This window comes from Nomascus leucogenys, chromosome 21 (genome assembly GCF_006542625.1).
Source record: "Nomascus leucogenys isolate Asia chromosome 21, Asia_NLE_v1, whole genome shotgun sequence".
Lineage (NCBI taxonomy): Eukaryota > Metazoa > Chordata > Mammalia > Primates > Hylobatidae > Nomascus > Nomascus leucogenys.
Genome location: NC_044401.1, coordinates 51,445,891 through 51,466,256, shown reverse-complemented (window position 1 = coordinate 51,466,256; position 20,366 = coordinate 51,445,891). Strand labels below are relative to the sequence as shown.

The 20,366-nt window shown below is 51.7% G+C and overlaps 1 protein-coding gene across 1 annotated transcript in view; it reads right to left on the bottom strand.

Annotated features, from left to right (window-relative positions):
- Positions 1-880: 880 nt before the first annotated feature.
- WNT7A (Wnt family member 7A) overlaps positions 881-20,366 on the bottom strand; it is a 61,593-nt gene continuing 42,107 nt past the window's right edge. Inside the window, exon 4 of the mRNA XM_030801733.1 lies at positions 881-2,246. Coding sequence (XP_030657593.1) covers positions 1,767-2,246 — 480 coding nt within the window. The 3' untranslated portion in view covers positions 881-1,766. The remainder of the gene's footprint in view (positions 2,247-20,366) is intronic.

Here is a 20,366-nt window from a genome sequence, read left to right as displayed (position 1 = left end):
CTGTCTGCCTCACACCACCAGCCCTCACATGCAAGCAGAGACCCTGGGGAGCAGCAGATGCAAAGGCATGCAGCTCCATGCCTGAGACCTGATCTCCCAGGCACATGGAGAGAAACAGATGCTTGGGTAGCACTGAAACACAAAGACACATACACACACGAGTATGGCGGAGGCGCTGCAAGGCACAAAGTCACGTGACTACCCCCAAGTCCCTAAGGAGATACAGTACACACACACACACACACACACACACCGGAAATGCAAGCAGACACATATTAGAACACCCCCAGCCTGCTGGAGGACAGCTTTCTAGGCTGAGGCTCTGGGTGTAGCTGGACCCAAAGCAAAGTGGCCTCGCCCGAACCTCTCCCTGCTGCTTGGCCTTGGGAGTAGGATATCCAGGAAGCCTCGCTGGGCCCGGCTGTTCATCGGCCCCTCACCCCACCTACTTTGGGTCCCATCATCTGAGGACTGCATCTCACCTTCCAGGACATGCAGGCAATGGCTAGTGTTTTGGTGAGGTGCGGGGCTCCCTGAACTGGCCTCTGCTGCATGATGACAGTCAAGTCCCTGTGAAGGGCATGATGACCACCCACCACAGTGACTCATTTCGAGGCCACCACTCAGTGACCCTGCTTGAAAGGCCTGAGCTGAACAGGCTGAGGCTGGGGATTTGATTTCTTTCCCGGCTAACATGGATGAGATGATGCCTCAATCCCAGGCATCCAGGGGCAGCTTGTGCCCACTTGGCACACAGAACTCAAGAATCCAGCTGTGCAAGGGGCCCTGTGGGGCCTGACCCCACAACCAGGCATCGCCCCTCCTTACCCCAAAGTGAGTACCAGAATTAAGAAGAAGCACAGGCCGTGGAATGATACAGCAGACTCCATATAAATAAAATATTCATATAAAAATAGTTTCTTACAAAATATTCTCTCTTATCCGGTGGCTCACTTTCTGAAAGATGGAAACTGCTGGGAATTTATTATTATTATTCCTCTTTCTATATATTCCAAACTGGATTTTTCTAATGGTGAAGTTTGAACTGGGGAGGGCAAAAGGATGGGAAACATACTCTGGAAAAAATGTCTCCAAATCTGGACCAGCTTAAATTTCTGGATAAGTAGCAGCAAACAGCAAAAAAAATATAAATGTGTGTGTGTATATATATCTATATATGTATAAAAGATGTCTGCTCTTGTACTTAAACATCTAGCGCTGCAAGGGGGGTACTTGCAAAATCAACTAGTAGAAATTCTGCATAAAGAATAGTTATGTACACTTCTACATGGCTCCTTGTCCTAGCAACAAAATCATCCTGCTAGGAAAGCAAGCAGTCCACTTTGATTGCAGAAAACGGATCCCGACGAGGTGGAAGAATTCTTTTTAATTAAATAAATTAATATTATTTTTATCAGAATAAATTGTTAAATATTGCTATGATGAGGCCCAGGGGTCCAGAGTTCCTGCTGCAAAAGGCTTCGCTCCAGCCGCCGAGGGACCTGGGCTGTGTCTGGGGGAGGGTGGAGCAGCATTGGGTGTGGAACAGAATAGTTGAGGGCTCTGAGAGAGTTTTTTTTTCCCCCCACAGATGCCTGCAGGAAACCCAGGAAAAGTACCCTCCTCAGCAGAAAAGACAAGCTCAGCATTCCTGCGGTTCCCTGTGAAGATCCAGGCAGTGATCTGCCAGGGAGCCCGCAGCTTGGAAACGGTCCGGTCCTCCCAGCAATCCGACTTGCAGCGGGAGGGTGGTGTGCACACGGGGCTCACTTGCACGTGTACATCTCCGTGCGCTCGCTGCACGTGTTGCACTTGACATAGCAGCACCAGTGGAACTTACAGTTGCACTGCCACACGCGGGCGTACTGGTGGGTGTTGTAGCCACGCCCACAGCACATGAGGTCACAGCCGCTGGCCTGGGGAGCCGTCTTGTTGCAGGCGCGGCCCTGGGTGCCCACACTGCCGGTCACCGGGTCCTCCTCGCAGTAGTTGGGCGACTTCTCGATGTACACCAGGTCCGTGTCCATGGGCTTGCGGTACGACAGTGGCTTCTTGATCTTCAGGAAGGTGGGCCGCTTGTTGCGGCTGGCACGCACAGGCTCCACGTGAACGGCCTCGTTGTACTTGTCCTTGAGCACGTAGCCTAGCTCCCGAAACTGTGGCAGTGTGGTCCAGCACGTCTTGGTGGTGCACGAGCCTGACACGCCGTGGCACTTACATTCCAGCTTCATGTTCTCCTCCAGGATCTGCAGGGGAGGGCGGGGAAGAGCACAGCACAGGTCACTGCACTCCAAGGCCAAGTGCAGCCCCCAGCTCCCCCCCACCCCTGCCCCACCTATCTGGGTCTGGCTTTAGTTTTTTCTTTCTGGTGTAGGAAACTCAGACCTGGATTCCAGACCCTCTCACTCCAGCTTTTGTGCTGTGCAAGCCACTTCAGCCCTCTGTACAGCAGTTTCCCCATATGTAGAATGGGGATAACGATAGTGCCTAACTGTACTCATACAATGAAGTACTACACAGCAAGGAGAAAGAATGAATTGCTCACACATGCACAAAGAATGGATCTTTAAGAGGTAATGTTGAGTGAAAGAAGTTGGACACCAAAGAGGACATACTTTATGATTCCATTTATATGAAGTTCAAGAATTGAATAGCAGATGTTTTTCATTTAAACTTTATTCACCTACAAAGACAGTGGACTAGAGTTGGGCCATGAGCCATATTTAGAATAGCCCAGCAATAAGAGAAGGCAACATTTTACCCAACACCCAGAGTACAGCATATTCGGGTTATTTTCAGTGTACTTTAAAAAATCGTTTTTATTTCTTTCTCTCACTTTTCTTCCTTCCTTCCTCCCTCCACCCCTTTCTTCCTTTTTCAACTATAAAGAAATATCTTTGGGTCTAAAGCTTCTCTTCCTTCTTCCACCATCCTAAGACACGAATTGAGCTCTTACTGTGTACCAGGCACAGAGATGGATTTCCCGGTGAGCACAGTTGCTGGGTCACCGTGTGTGAGCATTTTTATTATGCTTCATTCAGATTGTCAAATTGCTTTTGCCTGTTATAGCATGAAAGAATGAATGGAGGAAGGGGTAAGTGAGTGGACATTTATTAACCCCCTGCACACACACTGGGCCCATGCTTTTATGTATGGCATCTTACTGATTCCATGAAGCTAGTATGATTGGCTCCTTTTTACAGAAAAAAAGCCTTGAGGCTAAACTAAGTCTCAGAGCTGGTCTGTGAGACATTCTGAGGCAAGGGGCTTGGAGCTGAGGGGCGAACTGAGTGCCTGCTGTCCACTTAGTTCCCATGTGATGCTTCTTCTCCGGGTCTCAGTTTCCTTAACTCTAACATATAGTGAAGACCATTCCATCTTTTCTGAGAAAATCAGGGTGCTGGAAGAGAATCAGACATTAAAAAAACTCACTAGTATTGCCTCTGGCCCTGGGCCTGTTCAGGATGCTGGGGATACTGAGGTGACAAGATTAAGTCCCTGTCTCTGAGAACTGGGTCTATGTTCAGGGTCCTCCTAGCCCTAAGAGCTCTGTTTCCAGGAGAGGTGACCAGTGTTTGGTCAACAGAACCACCAGGGAGGGAGAGCCGCCATATTTCAACCTCAGTATCTGCAATCAAATCAGCCAGTGATGCCACAGGCATCCAAAGTGTTCAGGAACAGGACTGGCTGGTTGAAGGCTCTGGTTGCAGAACACCTGGCATCACAGAGTACCTCCTGTAGGCAGCAGTCTCCCAGGACCCCTCCACATGCAGCCCATGCTGGATGAGCAACCCCTTCAAATGCAGGCTGCGTCCCACAAATCTGTGTCCCCAAAACAACACAGATATCCCTTTTGGTTGTCAGTGAGGGGATAGTTCCCAAATCTCCAGCCTGCCTTTCTGCCTTGGCTTAAGAAGTAGGACAAAGAGCAAAGGCTTGGAGGTGTGATGACACAATTGGGGGCAGAGTGAGGCAGGTGTTTCTGATGCACTCAGGCCCAGTTGGGCTGGAGGCTTTGACACAGAGATACCTGGGGGGTGCTCAAAATGGATTCTGACATTACTGAGTGTTGGCGAGCATACGGAGCACCTGGAGCCCTCAGACACTGCTGGAGGCATGCAAACGTGGTACACGTATATTAGAAACCCGTTTTCCAGTATCTACTAAGGCTGAGGATGCACATGCCTATGACTCAGACCTTCCATTTCCAAGACACATACCCTAGAGAATCACACTGTGTGTGCAAAGGAAACAGGTTCAAGAATGTCCACACAGCAATGTTCATAATCGCTCTGACCTGGGCACCATCCAGATGACCATCCACAGTGAGTGGATAAACCACAGCGTGTGCATTTCAATGGAACACAATAGGGCAATGACAATGAACAGCTCTAGCAAGCCACACTGACAGGGACTAACTCAGAAACATAGTGTGGAGGGACAGAAGCAAGCCAGAAATGATTTCCACAGAGTGATTTCATTTGGATCAAGGTCAAAGGCAGGCAAAACTGGATAGTATTGTTTAGGAGCCCATCCACCAATATCAAGACAAGGTTATTCCCGGGGCAGGGAGGGGCTGTGGTTGGCCAGGGGCACCCAGCTGTCTTCTGGGGGTCCTGGCAATATTCCACTCCTTGATATGGGTTATGGTTACATGGATCATGCTTTGTAACTATTCTTTTAAGTGAACAGGGATGGTTTGTGTACCTTTTTCACATAAGTAATATCTCAATTTATAAAAGTGCAATGGATACAACCAATGGCCAACAAGCACATGAGAAGATGTTCAGCAGCACTGGTCCCCAGGGAAAGGCAAATCGAAACCACAACCACATGCTCCTTTACACTCACTAGGAGGCTAAGACAATAACAAGTGTCAGCGAGGGTGTGGAGCCATCAGAACCCTCCTGCACTGCTGGTGGGCATCTGAAACGAGGCAGCCACTCTGGAAAACAGTCTGGCAGCTCCTCAGAATGTTAGACACAGAATGTGTGACTCAACAATTCCACCCCTAGGGGTATGCCCAAGAGAAATGAAAACATGTCCACAATAAAGTGAGTACATGATTGCTCATAGGAGCATTATTCACAACAGCTAAAAAGTGAGGGGAATAACTCCCTCAACTATTAATGGATAAACAAAATTAGGTATACAATGGAATGTTATTCAGCCATAAAAAGGAATGAAGTACCAACACATGCTACAACGTGGATAAGCCTCGAAAACATTATATGCTAAGTGAAAGTAGCCAGATGCAAAAGGCCACATATCATGTGATTCCACTTATATGCAATGCCTAGAATAGGCAGATCCATGATGACACATGGGAGATTAGTGGTTGCAGAGAAGAAGGGAAATGGGGAGTGGTGGCTAATGGGTACAGGTTTCTTTTTGAGGTGACAAAAATAACGTAAAATTCATTGTGGTGATGGTTGCACATATCTGCAAATATATATTAAAAGCCACTGAATTGCATACTTTAAGTGGTGACGCTGTATGGCATGTGAATTATACCTCAGTAAAGTTGTTTTCTTAAAAAAGGCAATGGGAAGCCCCTGGAAGGTTTTCGTGGGAAAGCAATACCAAGGCTTACACGTATTTCCACGTCTGAGATACTGAGGGCTACTATTGTGGTGGGCCCTAAGCAATGGCCCTAGTGCAGAAAACGGCTCCTGTGTCTTGGATGGGGGTCACTGCTCCTTCTGCCCCTCTTGGACCCCTGAATGTGGCCTCCCTGTTCCTCTGAGGCCACTGATGGCCTGACGCCATGGTGGTATTGAATGGGCCCCAATCAGGTGACATCCAGCCTGCTAGCCCTGCACACTCTGCATTTTGAGAGCTGCAGTGACTGCATTATGTCCACATTAAGCCAGGCATAATCACAGCTGCCTGGCCAGGGCTGGTCACCAGACACGCACCCAGCCCTCTCCCTGAGGCAGGGGACAACAGCAAAGGAAGTGTGTGAGGGACAAAGCTGCACTCTGCACCCTACTGCTTGAGGCCAGGCTTCCGAGCTGCCCGAGGGGACTTCTGAGCTCACTTCCCCACTTGAAGAGCCTGGGCTCTGTGCTTCAGTGTCAGGAGGTCTGAGGGCTTTCAGGCTCAGGCTCTAAGATGACACGGCTCCATGCAGCTTCCCAGTGCCTGGCACATAGCAAGTGCACAGAAAACGCCCGAAGGTAATTCACCAAGGAGGTGCATTCAAATCACTCCACAAGCAGTATGCCCTAGGCCCGAGCAATTGTCAGTTGAATGTTCAGGGTCCCACAGGCCCTCCCAAGCTAGCCAGGCATCAACCCTCCATTGCTGGATATAGGTGAAGTCGAGAGGATTCAAGGAAAAGCCATGGCAAAAGTGGGGAACAATCGAGGGGCTTGGAGCAGCTGGCAGAATGTCAGTATTTTATATTGGTGGCTGCACCATTGGGTTGCAGGTTAAAGACCAACTGCATGAAACTGCTAGAGTTTGCCATTTTGCCATCTTGTGACGCTGAGATTTCACAATATTTGAGAAAAATAAATGAGGAAATAAATCTGTGAATCTGGGGTCTGGACTCAGTAGGCCCTTCCAGATGGTTTGGCCAGTGGAAGGTACTGGCAGGAAATCAGAGGGCAGGAGAAAAGTTCTGGGAGTTATTCCCCCTGGTTGCTCCCTGCTGGGCCCTTCAGGATGTCTGCACACCCCTATCAAAGGTCACAGCTCCTGCTGGGAAGTCCTCTCTATACAGCCCCTGGATTCTAGCAGCTCAGCCTCCCCTGTCTTCAGGTGTAAGGAGTAACCGCTCCCCAGTGTAGACAGCCCCAGGGTGCTGCACCAACTCTTTGAGTTCCTTTAGTTTTGTGCTCTTTTATTAGCAAACTCTTTCTTTTTTAAAACAGCTTTACTGCAGTACAATTCACATACCATACAATTCTCCCATCAAAAGTGTACAATTCAATGGTTTTTAGTATATTCAGAATTGTACAACTGTCATTACAATCTAATTCTGGAACATTTTAGTCACCTCCCAAAGAAACTCCATACCCATTGCAGTCATTCCCCATTTCCCCCTTTCCCAGTCCCAGGCAGCCACTAATCTACCTGCTGTCTTTGTAGATCTGTCTGTTCTAGACAGATCTATTCTATAAATGGAATCACACAGTATGTAGCATTTTGTGCCTCTAGCTTCCTTCACTCAGCATAAAGTTTTCAGGGTCTGTGCATGTTGTAGCATGTGTTAGAATTCTTTTCCTTTTCATGGCTGAATAACATTCCATGGTACAGGTATGCCACATTTTATCCACGCATCCATCGGTCATTGGACAGTGGTCTCTTTCTAAACTCCTTTAATTTCCCAGTCTGAATGTGCCTGTGGCATCCAGCCACGACCACAGTGGATACACCTGGCTCCTCTGCGGCAGGGCCGAGCCGAGCCCCACCCTCCTGGCCCCCAGGCCCGCGGCCTCTCCACAGCAGCTGCCTCCGCTTGAGCAAGCTCACCCCTTCCATGCCTCTTGGCCCTGCACATGCTGTTCCTTATCTGGAAGGCCAATCTTTATCACCATTACAGACGATGGCCCAACAATTCCACTACTGAATACATACCCTGCGGGGAGGCTTGTGCTTGTGCAAAATGTCAAAGAGCCTCACAGAGACCTTATCTGAAATATCCAAAGGCCAAAAGAATCTGAAGATCCACCAGTGGGGACTGGTTATGTAAATTACGGCACATCTATGAGTTGGAATGCCCTATAGCTGCTAAAGAGAATGAGATGGCTCTTACTCACTAACCAAGGACACTGTGCAAGGTCCATGGTTAAGACAGCAAAGCAAGGTGTAGAAAGGCTTGCAGCGTGGGAGCCTGTATGTATGAGAAAGAAGACTCAAACATGTATGCTTGTAAGATCACAGGGTATTTCCGGAATTATATGAGGGGAATTGGTAAGAGCAGCTGTCTCTGGGGAGGACACCAGTGTCAGGGGACCAGGTGGACAAACAGGAGTCTTACTTTTCATGGGATTGTCTTTTGTAGTGTTTGAATATTCTGCCATGTCAGCAAAAAAGTCACCTCCTCACAAAGCCTTCCCTGATTGTCAGGATAGACAGTGACTCCCTCATGGTTTCCATGGCTGGCCTGTGCTGTTAGAATCCTTGTCTCCTTAGCACTGTGATGACCTGCCTATATGTCAGCATTCCCCCAGGCCAATTGCCCTCCAAGGGAGGACTTGCTTCATAGCTACAAGTAGTGGTATGTTGCTCAAACTGGCTTTCGAAAAAAAAAAAAAAAAAAAGCCCTGTTACGTAGTGTTTCCCAATTTCTGAGGAATAAATTAAACATTCCCACCATGGCTGACTTTAAGCTACCAACAGTTAGCTTAAAACTTTAAGCTACCAACGATTGACAAATACTGAATATTTAGTAGTGGGTCTTCCAGCTCATAGGAGTGGGTTCCAACACACCACTGGCCTGGGAGTGTGATTAGCACATAGCCTCCAGCTGTCAGATCCTTCAGGGTGTGGGGCCCTGCATCTGGGGACCAAGTGAGGCAGGGGTATAAAGGTCTGGCCATTTTAGCCAGAGGCAGTCCAATGTAATGGGCAGGACTGAGTCCAGCGCTCCCCATCAAGGCTTTGCTGAGCCAGCATCCAAGTGTGAGTCCTCCATCTGCCCAAGCCTGCTCCTCCTCTTCCCCTTTATTCCTTTATACAGATCCCCAGTAAACAGCTGGGACCTGAAACTCCATCTCAGCCTCTGCTTCCAGAGAACCCCACGGGCCACACTCCTCAGGCCAGGTCATTCACCTTGAAATCCCCAGCCTCTGATGAAGAGCCTTGCCTGCAAGCGGTGCTGCCTGGTGTTTGCAAGGGGAACAGGACCTAGGGCGTGTCTGTCCACGTATGCATTCACTCATGCACCTGTTTTACAGTGAGGACCTACTGTGTGATTTTGGCATCACCCCTGCTGGGGAGTTCCTAGGAAGACTATGATACACGCAGGTGCTGCTCTGGTTTTCTCTGAGCTTCCGGTCCCTACCTTCCCTGAGTTTGCAGTCCTTGCCACCTCTGAGCTTGTGATTCCAAACCAGAAGTAGCTGTGGAATTAATAATTCCCCTGAATCTAATCATACATTGGTAAGTGCTATGAAGGAGTGAAAACAACAGAGAAGGAAACTTGAACCCGTGAGATGCTCCTGTGTGCATCTCAAGGAAGCCTCCCCCAAGAAGGCCAGGGCTGAGCTGGAGTCAGATAACAGGAGGGATAAATTAGAATCGGCCAAACCCAGGGAGATGGGGAAAAGGCATTTCAGATCGGGAAACAGAGACAGAGAACTGGAAGAGGGAGCAGGCTTAAGGAAGAGCACATGTTGAGCACATAATAAGGACATTTCAGGCATGGTGAGTGGCCAGAAAGAGGGGCATCTGGGGAGTAAAAGGGTCTTTTGGTGCTACCGAAATCAGACTCCAGTCAGCTCAGGCATCTACAGAGGATAATGTGAGTGAAGTGCCAGGCAGACTTCAGTCCCCTCCACAGAATAAAACAGTGGCTGAAACCAGCCAGAAGAGGGCTAAACATCTACAATTTTTGATATCTAAAAAATTGATTGGAAAATCACAGTATGGGAGAGACTGAGAAAGACTGAAATTGACCACAAGTTCAATATGAGCTATGAGGCTACTGAAAAGCCAACACTCTGGGGCCTAATGCCCACAGTAAAGGAGGGGATGGTCTTCCTATACAGTTTTCAGAACTGGACTGTGCCTCAGCAGATGGAAAGAAACAGAGCACGTCTAGAGGAGAGGGCTGGAGGACCCACAGTGAATGAGCCGGAGCTGCTCAGCCTGGAGAAAGGTAGTTTCTGGGATCCCTAGTCACTACTCCACAGGGTCTGCAGGCCTGACCCAGGACAGAGTGAGCAGGAAGGACTGTGTATCCAGAGTGCAGAGCTGGGACCCCAGTTGATGGTGGGAGTCACAGAGCAGTAGATTCCTGCTCAGTGAGAGGCCAACCTCCACAACAAAGCTCACCAGGGCTCAAGTGGGTTGCCAGTGAGGTAATGAGCTCCCTGTCCTGGAATGTGTGCAAGCAGCAGCTGGGGTCTGTAAAGGGGACTCCTGCACCAGGTTGGGTGGGGCTGCAGTCCAGAGCCTTCTCTGCCTCCCAGCCATGCCCCAAACCTGTCTGGAGCAGGAGGAAGGATTTTCTGCACCACTGGAGGGAGAAAAATCAATCTCTTTTTGACAGGTCCCCCAGGAAGTGCCAACAATGTACCAGGTGCTGCCCAGAGCCCGGAATTACTCAGGGTGAGGTTCTCAGGCCTGGGAGGGGACTGGGGAGAAACTTGGCTCCAGAAAATTCCTTGATTCATAATGCCAAATAGATACTATCGAATTTGGCGCTTCTGGGCCTGTCCCAGACCCTCGGGCTGCCCAGGGGACCTGGGGGTGAACTTCCTGGAAGAAGGAAGGATCCTTGGGAGGGGACGTCAGACAGCAATCTCTGGCTCCCACAGGGTCCATGCCACATGCTGCTTCTATGACTGGAAGTGTCTGCCACCCTCCATAGCATTCTGAGGGGCATCTAATTTTAAAAACCAAAGGCTTCCCAGCATTGAACACACTGCTCGCTGTCATCCCTGCCCCCAGCACCCATGGCAGGCACTCTGAAGCACTGGGTGCTCCAGGATCGATCCTGCACTGCCCTACTCCAGGAATGTGTCCCCATTCATCTCCGCGGGCCCAGCCCAACCCAGCCCTCTACAGGCCTCCACAGTGCCACCTCCTCTGCAGAGCCACCTGTCCCAGCCCCACCCGACCCCAGTCCTTATCTTGGTGCCTTGTTTTCTAGCAAGCCCAGTGAGACCTTGGAGGTTTGCAAACAGTGACTCCTCAATGAGGCCTTCCCTAGCCCCCGAAACTGAAGTAGCCCCACTGGTCATTGCTAAGGATGGGTGACTCAGACCAGTCAGGGCCAAACTGAAGTGAGTCCTGGGGATTCTGTGCACACAGAAGACAAGAGCTGTTGATTATCTCCCACCAGACACGAACAGGAGGGAATGCAGGGGCCAGAGCTGTGGACAGGCATCGTGCAACCACATGGGGCAGAGAATGGCATCAACTAGGAAAGCAAAGCTGAGAAATAGAGAGGGGGCAAGGAAGGGGTGCATGCGGCTGGGTCCTGGGAATATCATTTGCACCCTGGATCAAGCCAGACCTGAATTCATTAACCCAAGACCACTGTGTTCCAGGAACTAATGAATACCCTTTGCTCTTAAGCAAGCTTGAGTTGGGTTTCTATCCATTACAGCTTAAAGTACCCTAACTGGAATAGAAATCCTTTCATCTGGGTGGTGGAGGTGCCCTTTGTAAAGCAGATAGCCAGCCCCTAGTTGATGGGTTTTAAGCCACACATGGCATGGCGCAGGTCTGGGGAGCCAAGGACTGGTTTCCTAAAAAGGCCTTTGGAAGGCCAGGACCTCGAGGGCTGGAGCTCGAGACTCTGGATTCGTTGAGTATCTGCTGCTTCCTCCCCTCTGGAACCCCTCTGAGTTTGGCCAGCCTGGCTCCTCTGCAGGGAGTGGTCTGTTCTGGACTGCTTGTACCTCAGGTTACAAGCAGTGATCTGGGCAATCAGAGTCAGTCTCCATGTAAGCATGATGTGGCCAAAGGCAGCCTGAAGCAGAACAGCAGGCACTGTGGCAGAGTCAGGTCACCCAAGAAGCTCAGTTCAAATCCCATCCCTGCCACCACATGCTGGTGATGGCAGAAATGGCCCAAGGGAACATGGCACACTCTCTGGCTCTCCATTTCCTCATTGCTGCTGGCCTACCTCTGACCACGGAGGCCGAAAACACAACACATCGCCTGAAAAAAACAGAGACCCGGAAGAGCAACTTCTCCCTTTCTATCTTTGGATGCTGTGGTGTAAGAATGTGATTCCTGGAGCTTAGGCAGTCATCTTGTGACCATTAGGCAAGACCTATGAGGCTGACAAGGTGACAATGGCAGAATGGAAGGATGAAAAGAGCTGGGGCCCAAGAAAAGACGGTTGAGCCTCTGAAAGAAACCATATCCAGATTTTTATTTTGCAGGAAAAAAACAAACTCCTATCATCAAAACCACTTTTGGTAATAGTAAGGCATTCTGTTACTTGCAACCAAATGCATCCTAAGAGATTTGTTCCTTGCTGTAAAGTAGGGACAGGTCCTCTCAAAGGGAACAGTGGGGATTAAATAGGAGAAGGCTCTTTGGGGCCTGGCACCATGTATCTCACAGAACTGGCACCCAGCCTGTGGGAACTTTTCTCATTTTGAGCAGTGGATGCTGGGATGAGCGTGCACAGGGCTGGAAGGGCAGGGCAGGGAGAGTGGCGCTGTGGGGCGGAAGGAGCCGTCGGATGGAGGTCCCGCTTCTGTCTGTACACTGCTGTGTACCTACAGGCAAGTCCCTTTCCTTCTCTGAGTCTTAGTTTTCCCTACCAATGAAGGCACCACAGGGGGATCTCAGAGAGAAAAGACGGGGACAGAGAGAGACAAGGAGGGCAGGGGGAGGAGAGAAGCAGGTTGGCTGAAGTTGTCCACACTCTCCCAGATGTCCCTGGAGTGAAAGCCCATTTCTGTGCAGTGCAGCAGCTGCAGAGATGAGAGGAAGTGACCATTTCCCCCAGAGGTCATTAGGAGTTCCTGGGAGCCCTGCTGTTGAAGCCCCAGCCCTTTGTCCTTTCTCCTGCCTTCTCCCACACCCAGGTCAACTCACCCCAGAACCCCTGTCCTATTGCAAACACCCCCCCAATGCCGGAAGCGTGTCTGTGCTGCTGCCGCCTGGCATGGCAACCCCAGGGCATCTTTAAGCAGCCCCTGCAATGGCTGCCTTTGTTCTCCCCTCACACGATGCGCTCCTGGTCCCCGCAGCGTCTTCTCCCACCCACATTGCTGGTACTGCTATCTCCCATGCTCAGACCCCAGCCACCCTCCCCTAAGCAAGAGGCTCATTCCTGAACCTTCTCCAAAAAGGTCCAAGCCAGCTGGATCACATGGTAAAGGTGGGCCCCGGTCAAAAAGATGCATAGAAAGCAGGTGGGAGCTTTGCTGGATGTGGAGGCCCCTCACCCTCAGGCTGGAGGGCTGATGGCTTAGTTTTCACAGAAGGCCATGCCTGGGTCAGACTCCAGAGACCTGAGGCAGGAGATGGTCACCAAGTTCCTCTGGCTTCCTCTCCTTTGCCCCATGCCCCCATCTGTTCATGTTTCTTGTCTCCAAGCACCCACCCTGCACCAACCAAGTGAAACATGGGTCCGTCATCCTCTGTGTGTGGTGGAAGGTGTCCCTGGCTGCTGCTCACCCCTGCTCTGCCCCGGGAGGCTGAGCTGTGTCCCTCCTTGCCCTCCAGCTTCCCAATGGGGGATCCCACAGGGACTGGAGGGCAGGAGAAGATACAGGCTAAACTTTTACACCCTGGACTCCCTGTCCATGGACCACATGGCAGCTGTGACTGTCTCCCTCTACCTAGAACCACAGCACCTGCCAGGAGGCCCCTTTCCCCAAGCCACACTTTGTCCGCTAACACTGCCCTCCAGGGCAGTCAGAGCTCCCCACTGTTGCCAGCCCTAAGACTTTTTTAGAATTCCCTAAATCCTGCCCACACCCCTGTAGTCATCCTTTAACTAAACTTTCCTCTGTTACCGCTGACTACGCCATCTCCCAGACTCTGGCGGGCACACTGGGTGAGTGAGTCCCTCCTTGAGCCCCAGCTTTGTCTCCTCATGACATGGGCTCAATGGAACACACCTGGTGATGCAGCATCTGGGTTAAATGACCGAAGGCGGAGTTCCAGGGGAAGGAGGCACTCACAATCACTGCTGTGATTATGTAGGATTGTGCCATTGTTCAAGGCTCTACAGGAAATGTTGGTGTTGGTGTCAGGATCAGAGTGAGGACAATTTCTCGGCCTAGGGTTCAATGCTGGCCTCAAGCCCAAGCTGCTCAGTGCCATTTCTTCCTATGTGTATGCCTGAACTTCTCAGCAGACTGAGCGGCACAAGGGCAGGATCCATGCCCACCTCTAATAGAAGCCGCTGCCTCCGAGGTAGCTGCAGTGTCCAGTGCCTGACATGAATGCACACAGAAACCTTATGAGGAAGGTTGACCATCATCAGCCTATTTCACAGATGAGCAGACTGAGGAGCCAAGGGGTGGCAGTACGGGCCACAATCACACAGTCAGGAAGCTTGGAACTGGTATCAGAATCCAGCAGTCTGGCTCTAGAGCTGTGATGCGGCCAAACAGAAGGAAGGTGGGTGGGCTGGGATGGCCTTGCCCCCTCGGTGATGTTCACCTGGGCTGGCTTGTGTAATGGACACTGCCACATGCCACCGGGATCTGTCCTTCAGGACCAGACACTCCCTCTGCAGCTGCTGGGAGTGTTGCTGCTGATGGCTAGCAGCTGAGTTCCTCCCTAGGCACTGCCCTCCCCTGATGGGAGCTGTCTCACCCAAGGCCACTCCCCCTCCCTGGGCAGCCCCCCAGCCAAAGACTTGTTGGTGCCGGGTACAAAGGCCCATCTCCCTGCCTCCATGGGGCTAACCCAGCTCCAGGTTTCTCACGGGACCAGCATAAGTCCCTGTGGCTGCTGCATCACTGGCCAACTTCTCTCGATGCCCAGGGCTGCCTTCCTCACTGCCTTATAGGTGTATCTCCCCAGAGTCCTGCCCAGGACCCGTCCTGCTTGCAAATGTCCAAACCAGGGACCTTTTCCAAGGCACTGAATGAAGACAATGTGGAGGTCAGTGGGCAGGCAGCCTTGGACCCCCCACCCCAGGAGACAATGAGTGTGGATACCCACACCAGGATAGGTGCTACAGGCTCCCATCCAGAGCTGCCACCACCTGCTCCCTTCCTGTTCCTGCCCCTGCTTCTCCTGCTCCTTATGATGTTCCTCCTCCTCTTCCCCCTCTTCCTCCTCCTTAGGCTCCTCCTGCTCCCCCTCCTCCTCCTCAGGATCCTCCTGCTCTTCCTCCTGCTCCTCCTTCTCCTTCTCAAGCTCTTCATGCTCCTCCTTCTCCCCTTCCTCCTCCTCTTGCTCCCCTCCTCCTGCCCCTTCTCTTTCTCTGCAGGCTTCTCCTCCTCCACAGGCTTCTCCTTCTTCCCAAGCTTCTCCTGCTCTTCCTTCTTCTGCTCCTCATCCTCCACAGTCTCCTCCCACTCCTCCTCCTCACAGGCTCCTCCTCCTTCTCAAGCTTCTCCTTCTTCCCAAGCTTCTCCTGCTCTTCCTCCTCCTCCTCCTCCTCCTCAGGCTCCTTCTACTCCTTCTCCCGCTCCTCCTCCTCCTTCTCAGTCTCCTCCTGCTCCTCCTCTCCCTCCCCATGTCGATCCATCTTAGCAGAAAGCTGCATTTCAGCCAGCTGCAGCTGTATACCTCTGGGCGACTCAGATGAAAGAGCAGAAAAAATGGCTTTTTTTCTGTAAACATTTGAGGTATTTTCTTTTTGGTGCATTCTTTGAGTCATTCTGGATGCACTGACTTCAAGCAAATACTCCTGCCTGACATGGAGGGGATGGCAGGGAAAAGGTGCACCCCATAAGACAGGGCCCCTGGAATGCAGCCTGGGAGGTGCAGGAAGAGAGGTTTCCACTCAAGCCAGAGAGAGGTTTTCTGGTCTATACTGGGGGCCTTCTGAAACTCAGTGTTTGCCAGGTTACAACTGCTCAGATGCTGTCTATAGCTCCTAAGGTTAAAGCCCAGATTCCTCTGCCTGGCTTTCAAGGCCCTCCATGAACTGGTCTCTGCCCAACTTTGGGGTATTGTAGGAGTCCGAGAACTGTGGACACACATCCCCTAACCCCAGACTCATCTCTTTCTAGGCTCCTACCCCCCGCCATTAACCTGTGCGGCCTGCACACAGTCACCCCCACCATGTGCTTACACACACACAACCTCCCCAGGCATGGCCCCATGCAATCCCCCACAGGCTTACACCCTCACACTCATCAGCACACTCAAAGCACACACTCTTATGCCTGTGCACACACTCACACACTCCCTCACAGGTATGCATGACCCATATGCTCACACACAGGTGCTTCTCATGCTGTCCATCCCTACACAACATATGCACAGATAGCCCTTCACACACACTCCTGCCCACATACTTCCTGGCACACAAGCTCACACACACACACCCTCAAACATGAAGGGAGCCCAAATGGTGGTGGCTAGCAGATGGACCCACTGCACACTGGCACGGGGGGCCTGGGGCCAGGCCGCAGCTTTGCTCCCCTGTAAACTGTGGCATTTAAAGTAGCAAACCCATTTAGAGGTGGAATAGTCGAGCCCCACACGGTGCAGCCCTGCACAGTGCAGCCTCTCCTAGATGCATTCTGGGTGCCTCTCTCTCATAAGTGACTTCCCTGCAGGCTGCTAGGTTGACTACGGGGCAGGGGTTGCCTTGGGCAGGCCTGTCCCAGAGTCTAGGTTAGTGGGGATTGTGGCCTGTGACCTGGGGTGAGGCAACTGGGTGATCCCAACCACAGCATGAGGGGCAGGGAGGCTGACAGCGGGCACATGAAGCCACTGAACCTATTTGCTTCTCCCAACTGCTGGAGCACCCTGAAATGGCCTTGGCAATCAGTCATTCATTCACTTATTCATTCATTCACTCATTCACCTTTCCACTACATGCTAACTTAATCCCTTCCCTGGCCAGGCGCTGAGGTTGGTGGCCAGGTGGGCAGAAAGAGGCAAGCCCCTGACTCCCTCGAAGCTTAAGCTCTGGAGGGGGAGGTGGCTGTGCTGTCAACTGTCACACGGGCGTGAGGCTGATACCAGCTTCCACCAATGTTGGCCCTGAAGGAAAACGCAAACTTGCTCCCGTTCCTGTGGTCACATCTCCCAGAAGTTTCCCCCACAGCCTGGCTGGAAAATGTTTTTAAAACAATTTGAGAAATCTGAATCAGGCAAGGTATTAGACAGCATTGAGCAATTGTTTATTTCGCTCAGGGTGATAATGGCACCGTGGTTATTTTTTTTAGAAGTCCGTATTGATTTGAGATACACAGTCATGTGTGGGTGAAATAACAAGTTGTCTAGGGTTCTCCTTAAACCCTTCCAGTTGTGGGCAGCTGAGGAGAGAAAACGAGGTAGAGAACTTGGACCACAAGCTGGGGTTGCTGATGCTGGGGGTCAGGTGCACACTGGGGGTCAGGGGCACACTGGGGGTCAGGGGCACGCTGTGGGTCAGGTGCACGCTGTGGGTTGGGTGCATGCTGGGAGTCAGGTGCATGGGGCTCCTTTTACTGTTCTTTCCATCTGTCCTCCAGGCATCCCCTGCTGCCTCTTTGACTTCATCTCCTATGCCCTCATTCACTCCATGCTGGTCACAGGGGGTTCCTTGCTGTTCCTCCAGCACCCCAGGCATGCTCCTGCCTCTGAGCCTTTGCACCTGCTGCCCCTCTGCCTGGGGGTACTCTTCCCCACTCTCCACATGGCTCCCTTCCTCAGTGCTTCTAGCCTTTGCTCAAATCTCATCTTCCCTGTGAGGCTCTCCCTGACTTTTGCCCTGGTCTTTCCTACCCCTGCCCTGGCTTGTTTGGCTCCCTAGCTTGCGTCAAATGTGACACAGCACACATTTTAGTTGTCGTGTTTATCATGTCTCCCTCCAGAATGTAAACCGCCCAGGGGCAAGGACCTGGTCTGTCCATCCCCTGCGGTGTCCCCAGCAGCTAGACCAGGAACATAGCTGGTGCTCAGTAAATACTTGCAAATGAACGACTGAGAGCAGTAAGAAAGAAAGCGACTGGAGTGATCAGGTGAGGAAGTGACCTTGAGCTGAGAACCAGATATTGAAGAGGAGTCGATGAGATAAAAAGGGAGGAAAGGGCAGGCCAGGCAGAGGGAAGAACATGGGCAAAGGCCGAGGGCAGAAGGAAGCAGGGAGCAGTGAGGAAACAGGAAGGAGGGCAGTGGGCCAGGCTGGAGGGCCGGCGGGGTCTTTGTCCTGATGGTTCTCACTGGGGTCAGAGGAGCACATGTGGAATGGCATTGGAGAAGCTGTCTCAGGCGTCCATGCAGAGGACAGACTAGAGACCTGAGCAGAAAGGTCCTGCGATGCAGGAAGACGCAGGGTGGGGGCTCAGTCAGGCAGAACCAGAGACAGAATGGGGAAGCACACAGAAACCAGAGGACCGCCCGCCTGGCCAGCTCCCAGGGCAAGACTGCCGTGAACCCCTTTGGTGGTAAATCAGCTACAAACTGTGCATCTGATGAGGGCTGAGCCAGCATCCACAGCTCCTGCTGACCTGCCTGACTCTGACCAGCACCATGAGGATGCAGAGCAATGGGACACAGAGCTAGAGGACCCAGAGCATGGGCCCCCTACATCAGTCCAGACCCTCCTCTCTTGGCCAGAGACCTGGGCTCTGTCAGGGACAACCCTAAAGGTGGTGGACTTCAAAGAGGGATGGGACCTCCCCACGAGGCTGGGGGAACAGTAACACCAGAAACACACTCACACACAAACTTGTCCAGGAATGTCAATAACAGCATTATTCATAATAACCAAAAGGTGAAACAACTCAAACGTCCATCAATGGATGAATGCATAAACACAATGCCATCTTTCCATACAATGGAATATTATTCAGCCATAAAAAGGAATGAAGTACTGACACATGCTGCAACATGGATGAACCTTGAAGACTTTATGCTGAGTGAAAGACGCTGGACACAAAAGACCACAGCATGTATGCTTCCAGGTGTATGCAATGTCCAGAACAGGAAATCCACAGAGACAGAGAGCAGAGGAGTGGCTGCCAGGGGCTGGGAGAGAGGGAATGAGGAGTGACTACTAGTGGGTACAGGGTTTCTTTGAGGGATGCTGAGAAGTTTCAAAATTGATTGTGGTGACAGTTGCACAACTGTGAATACACTAAAAGCCTTGGACTTGTACACTCTAAGAGGATGGATTGTATGGCATGAGAATTATATCTCAGTAAAGCTGTTTTTTTTAAAAAAAAAAAAAAAAAAAAGACTGGAGACCCCGTTGGGCCAGTGTCCCTAGGGACTTGGGCCGTGGAGCACAGCTGCTCATGCAATGACAGGGGCGTCAGCCCTCGTGTGGGCATGCAGGGCTCAGCCCTGGTCTCCAGATGGGCACAGCAGCATCCGTACGCTCTCCCCAGGCTCTGCTTCAGAGTCACCTGCAGAGTCCCAGGCTTTTAGAATCTGCTGATGCCTGGACCCCACCCCAGAGGTTAGGATTTCACTGGTCTCAGGTGTGGCCAGGTGTCTGCTATTTTAAAAAGCTTCTCAGGATTCTCACATGTGACCAGGGGTGGAGAGCCCTGGTCATGTCCTCCATCCACTCTGGCAGTCCTGAACCCTCCAGCGGAACCTCCCACTGCAGGGCCTGTGCTGGGTGCCAGTAAAGTGAGGGTGGTTGGACAAAGTCTCTGTCTTCAAGAAAAACCCAGGTAGTCAGGGAGACAACCAGACCGGTAGAAGTCTGGTCCAAAATAAAGGCCTGTATATACTGCCATGGGGCCCACGAGCAGCTGGAGGAGGTGACCTGTGGGGTTTGAAGGATGAAGAGGAGTTCACCACCGGAAATTCGAGGGAAGGGTGCCACCTGTGCCTGAGCAGGAGTGCAATACCCTGGGGCTGGAAAAACCAAGGGAGCGGGTGTGGGTGCAGAAGAGAAGCTTGGTGCAGCAGTGACAGCCCCAGGTAGGAAAGGAAGGCAAGTTGGGACCTGAAGGGAGGCCTGGATGGAACTGCCATGAAACTGAGTGCTGAGAGCCAGAGGCCTTGCTCCTCCTGGCTGGAGCCCAGCACACTGCAGGGAATTACTGGGGGTGTCTGGTTGTGGGGGTGTGGGCAGTTACTGGAGGCCAAGTGGTAGCCTCTGATGAGAACGCCATCCTCTGCCCTGTCCCCTGAGGCCCCAGGGCACCCACTGCCTTTCAGCCCCGCCAAAACCCTTCTGTGAACACTTAATGTCAGGTATTCCAGGACCACACCAAGCCCATTCCTGCCCCAGGATTCCACAGCGGCTGATCCTTCTGCCTGTGACACCCTTCCTCCAGTTTCTCAGCTCTGGCTCAGCAACGTAAAGCCACCCTGGATGGCCCCCTCTCCACAGTGCCCTGCGTCAGCCCCTCTCACATCCCCTTGTCTCACATCCCCCCGTCTCACATCGCCCCGGCCACTCGGGGTACTTTGGGATGACTTGCTTGCTCTCCCCTCCCCTCCTGAATGTCAGCTCCAGAAACACAGAGCCCCCATCTGCTGTATTCAGGAGCATCTAGAGGAGGTCTGCCTCTCAGGAGACACCCAGCAAGCATTTTCTGAATGAATGAATGAATGAATGAATGAATGAATGAATTCACCCTTGCAAA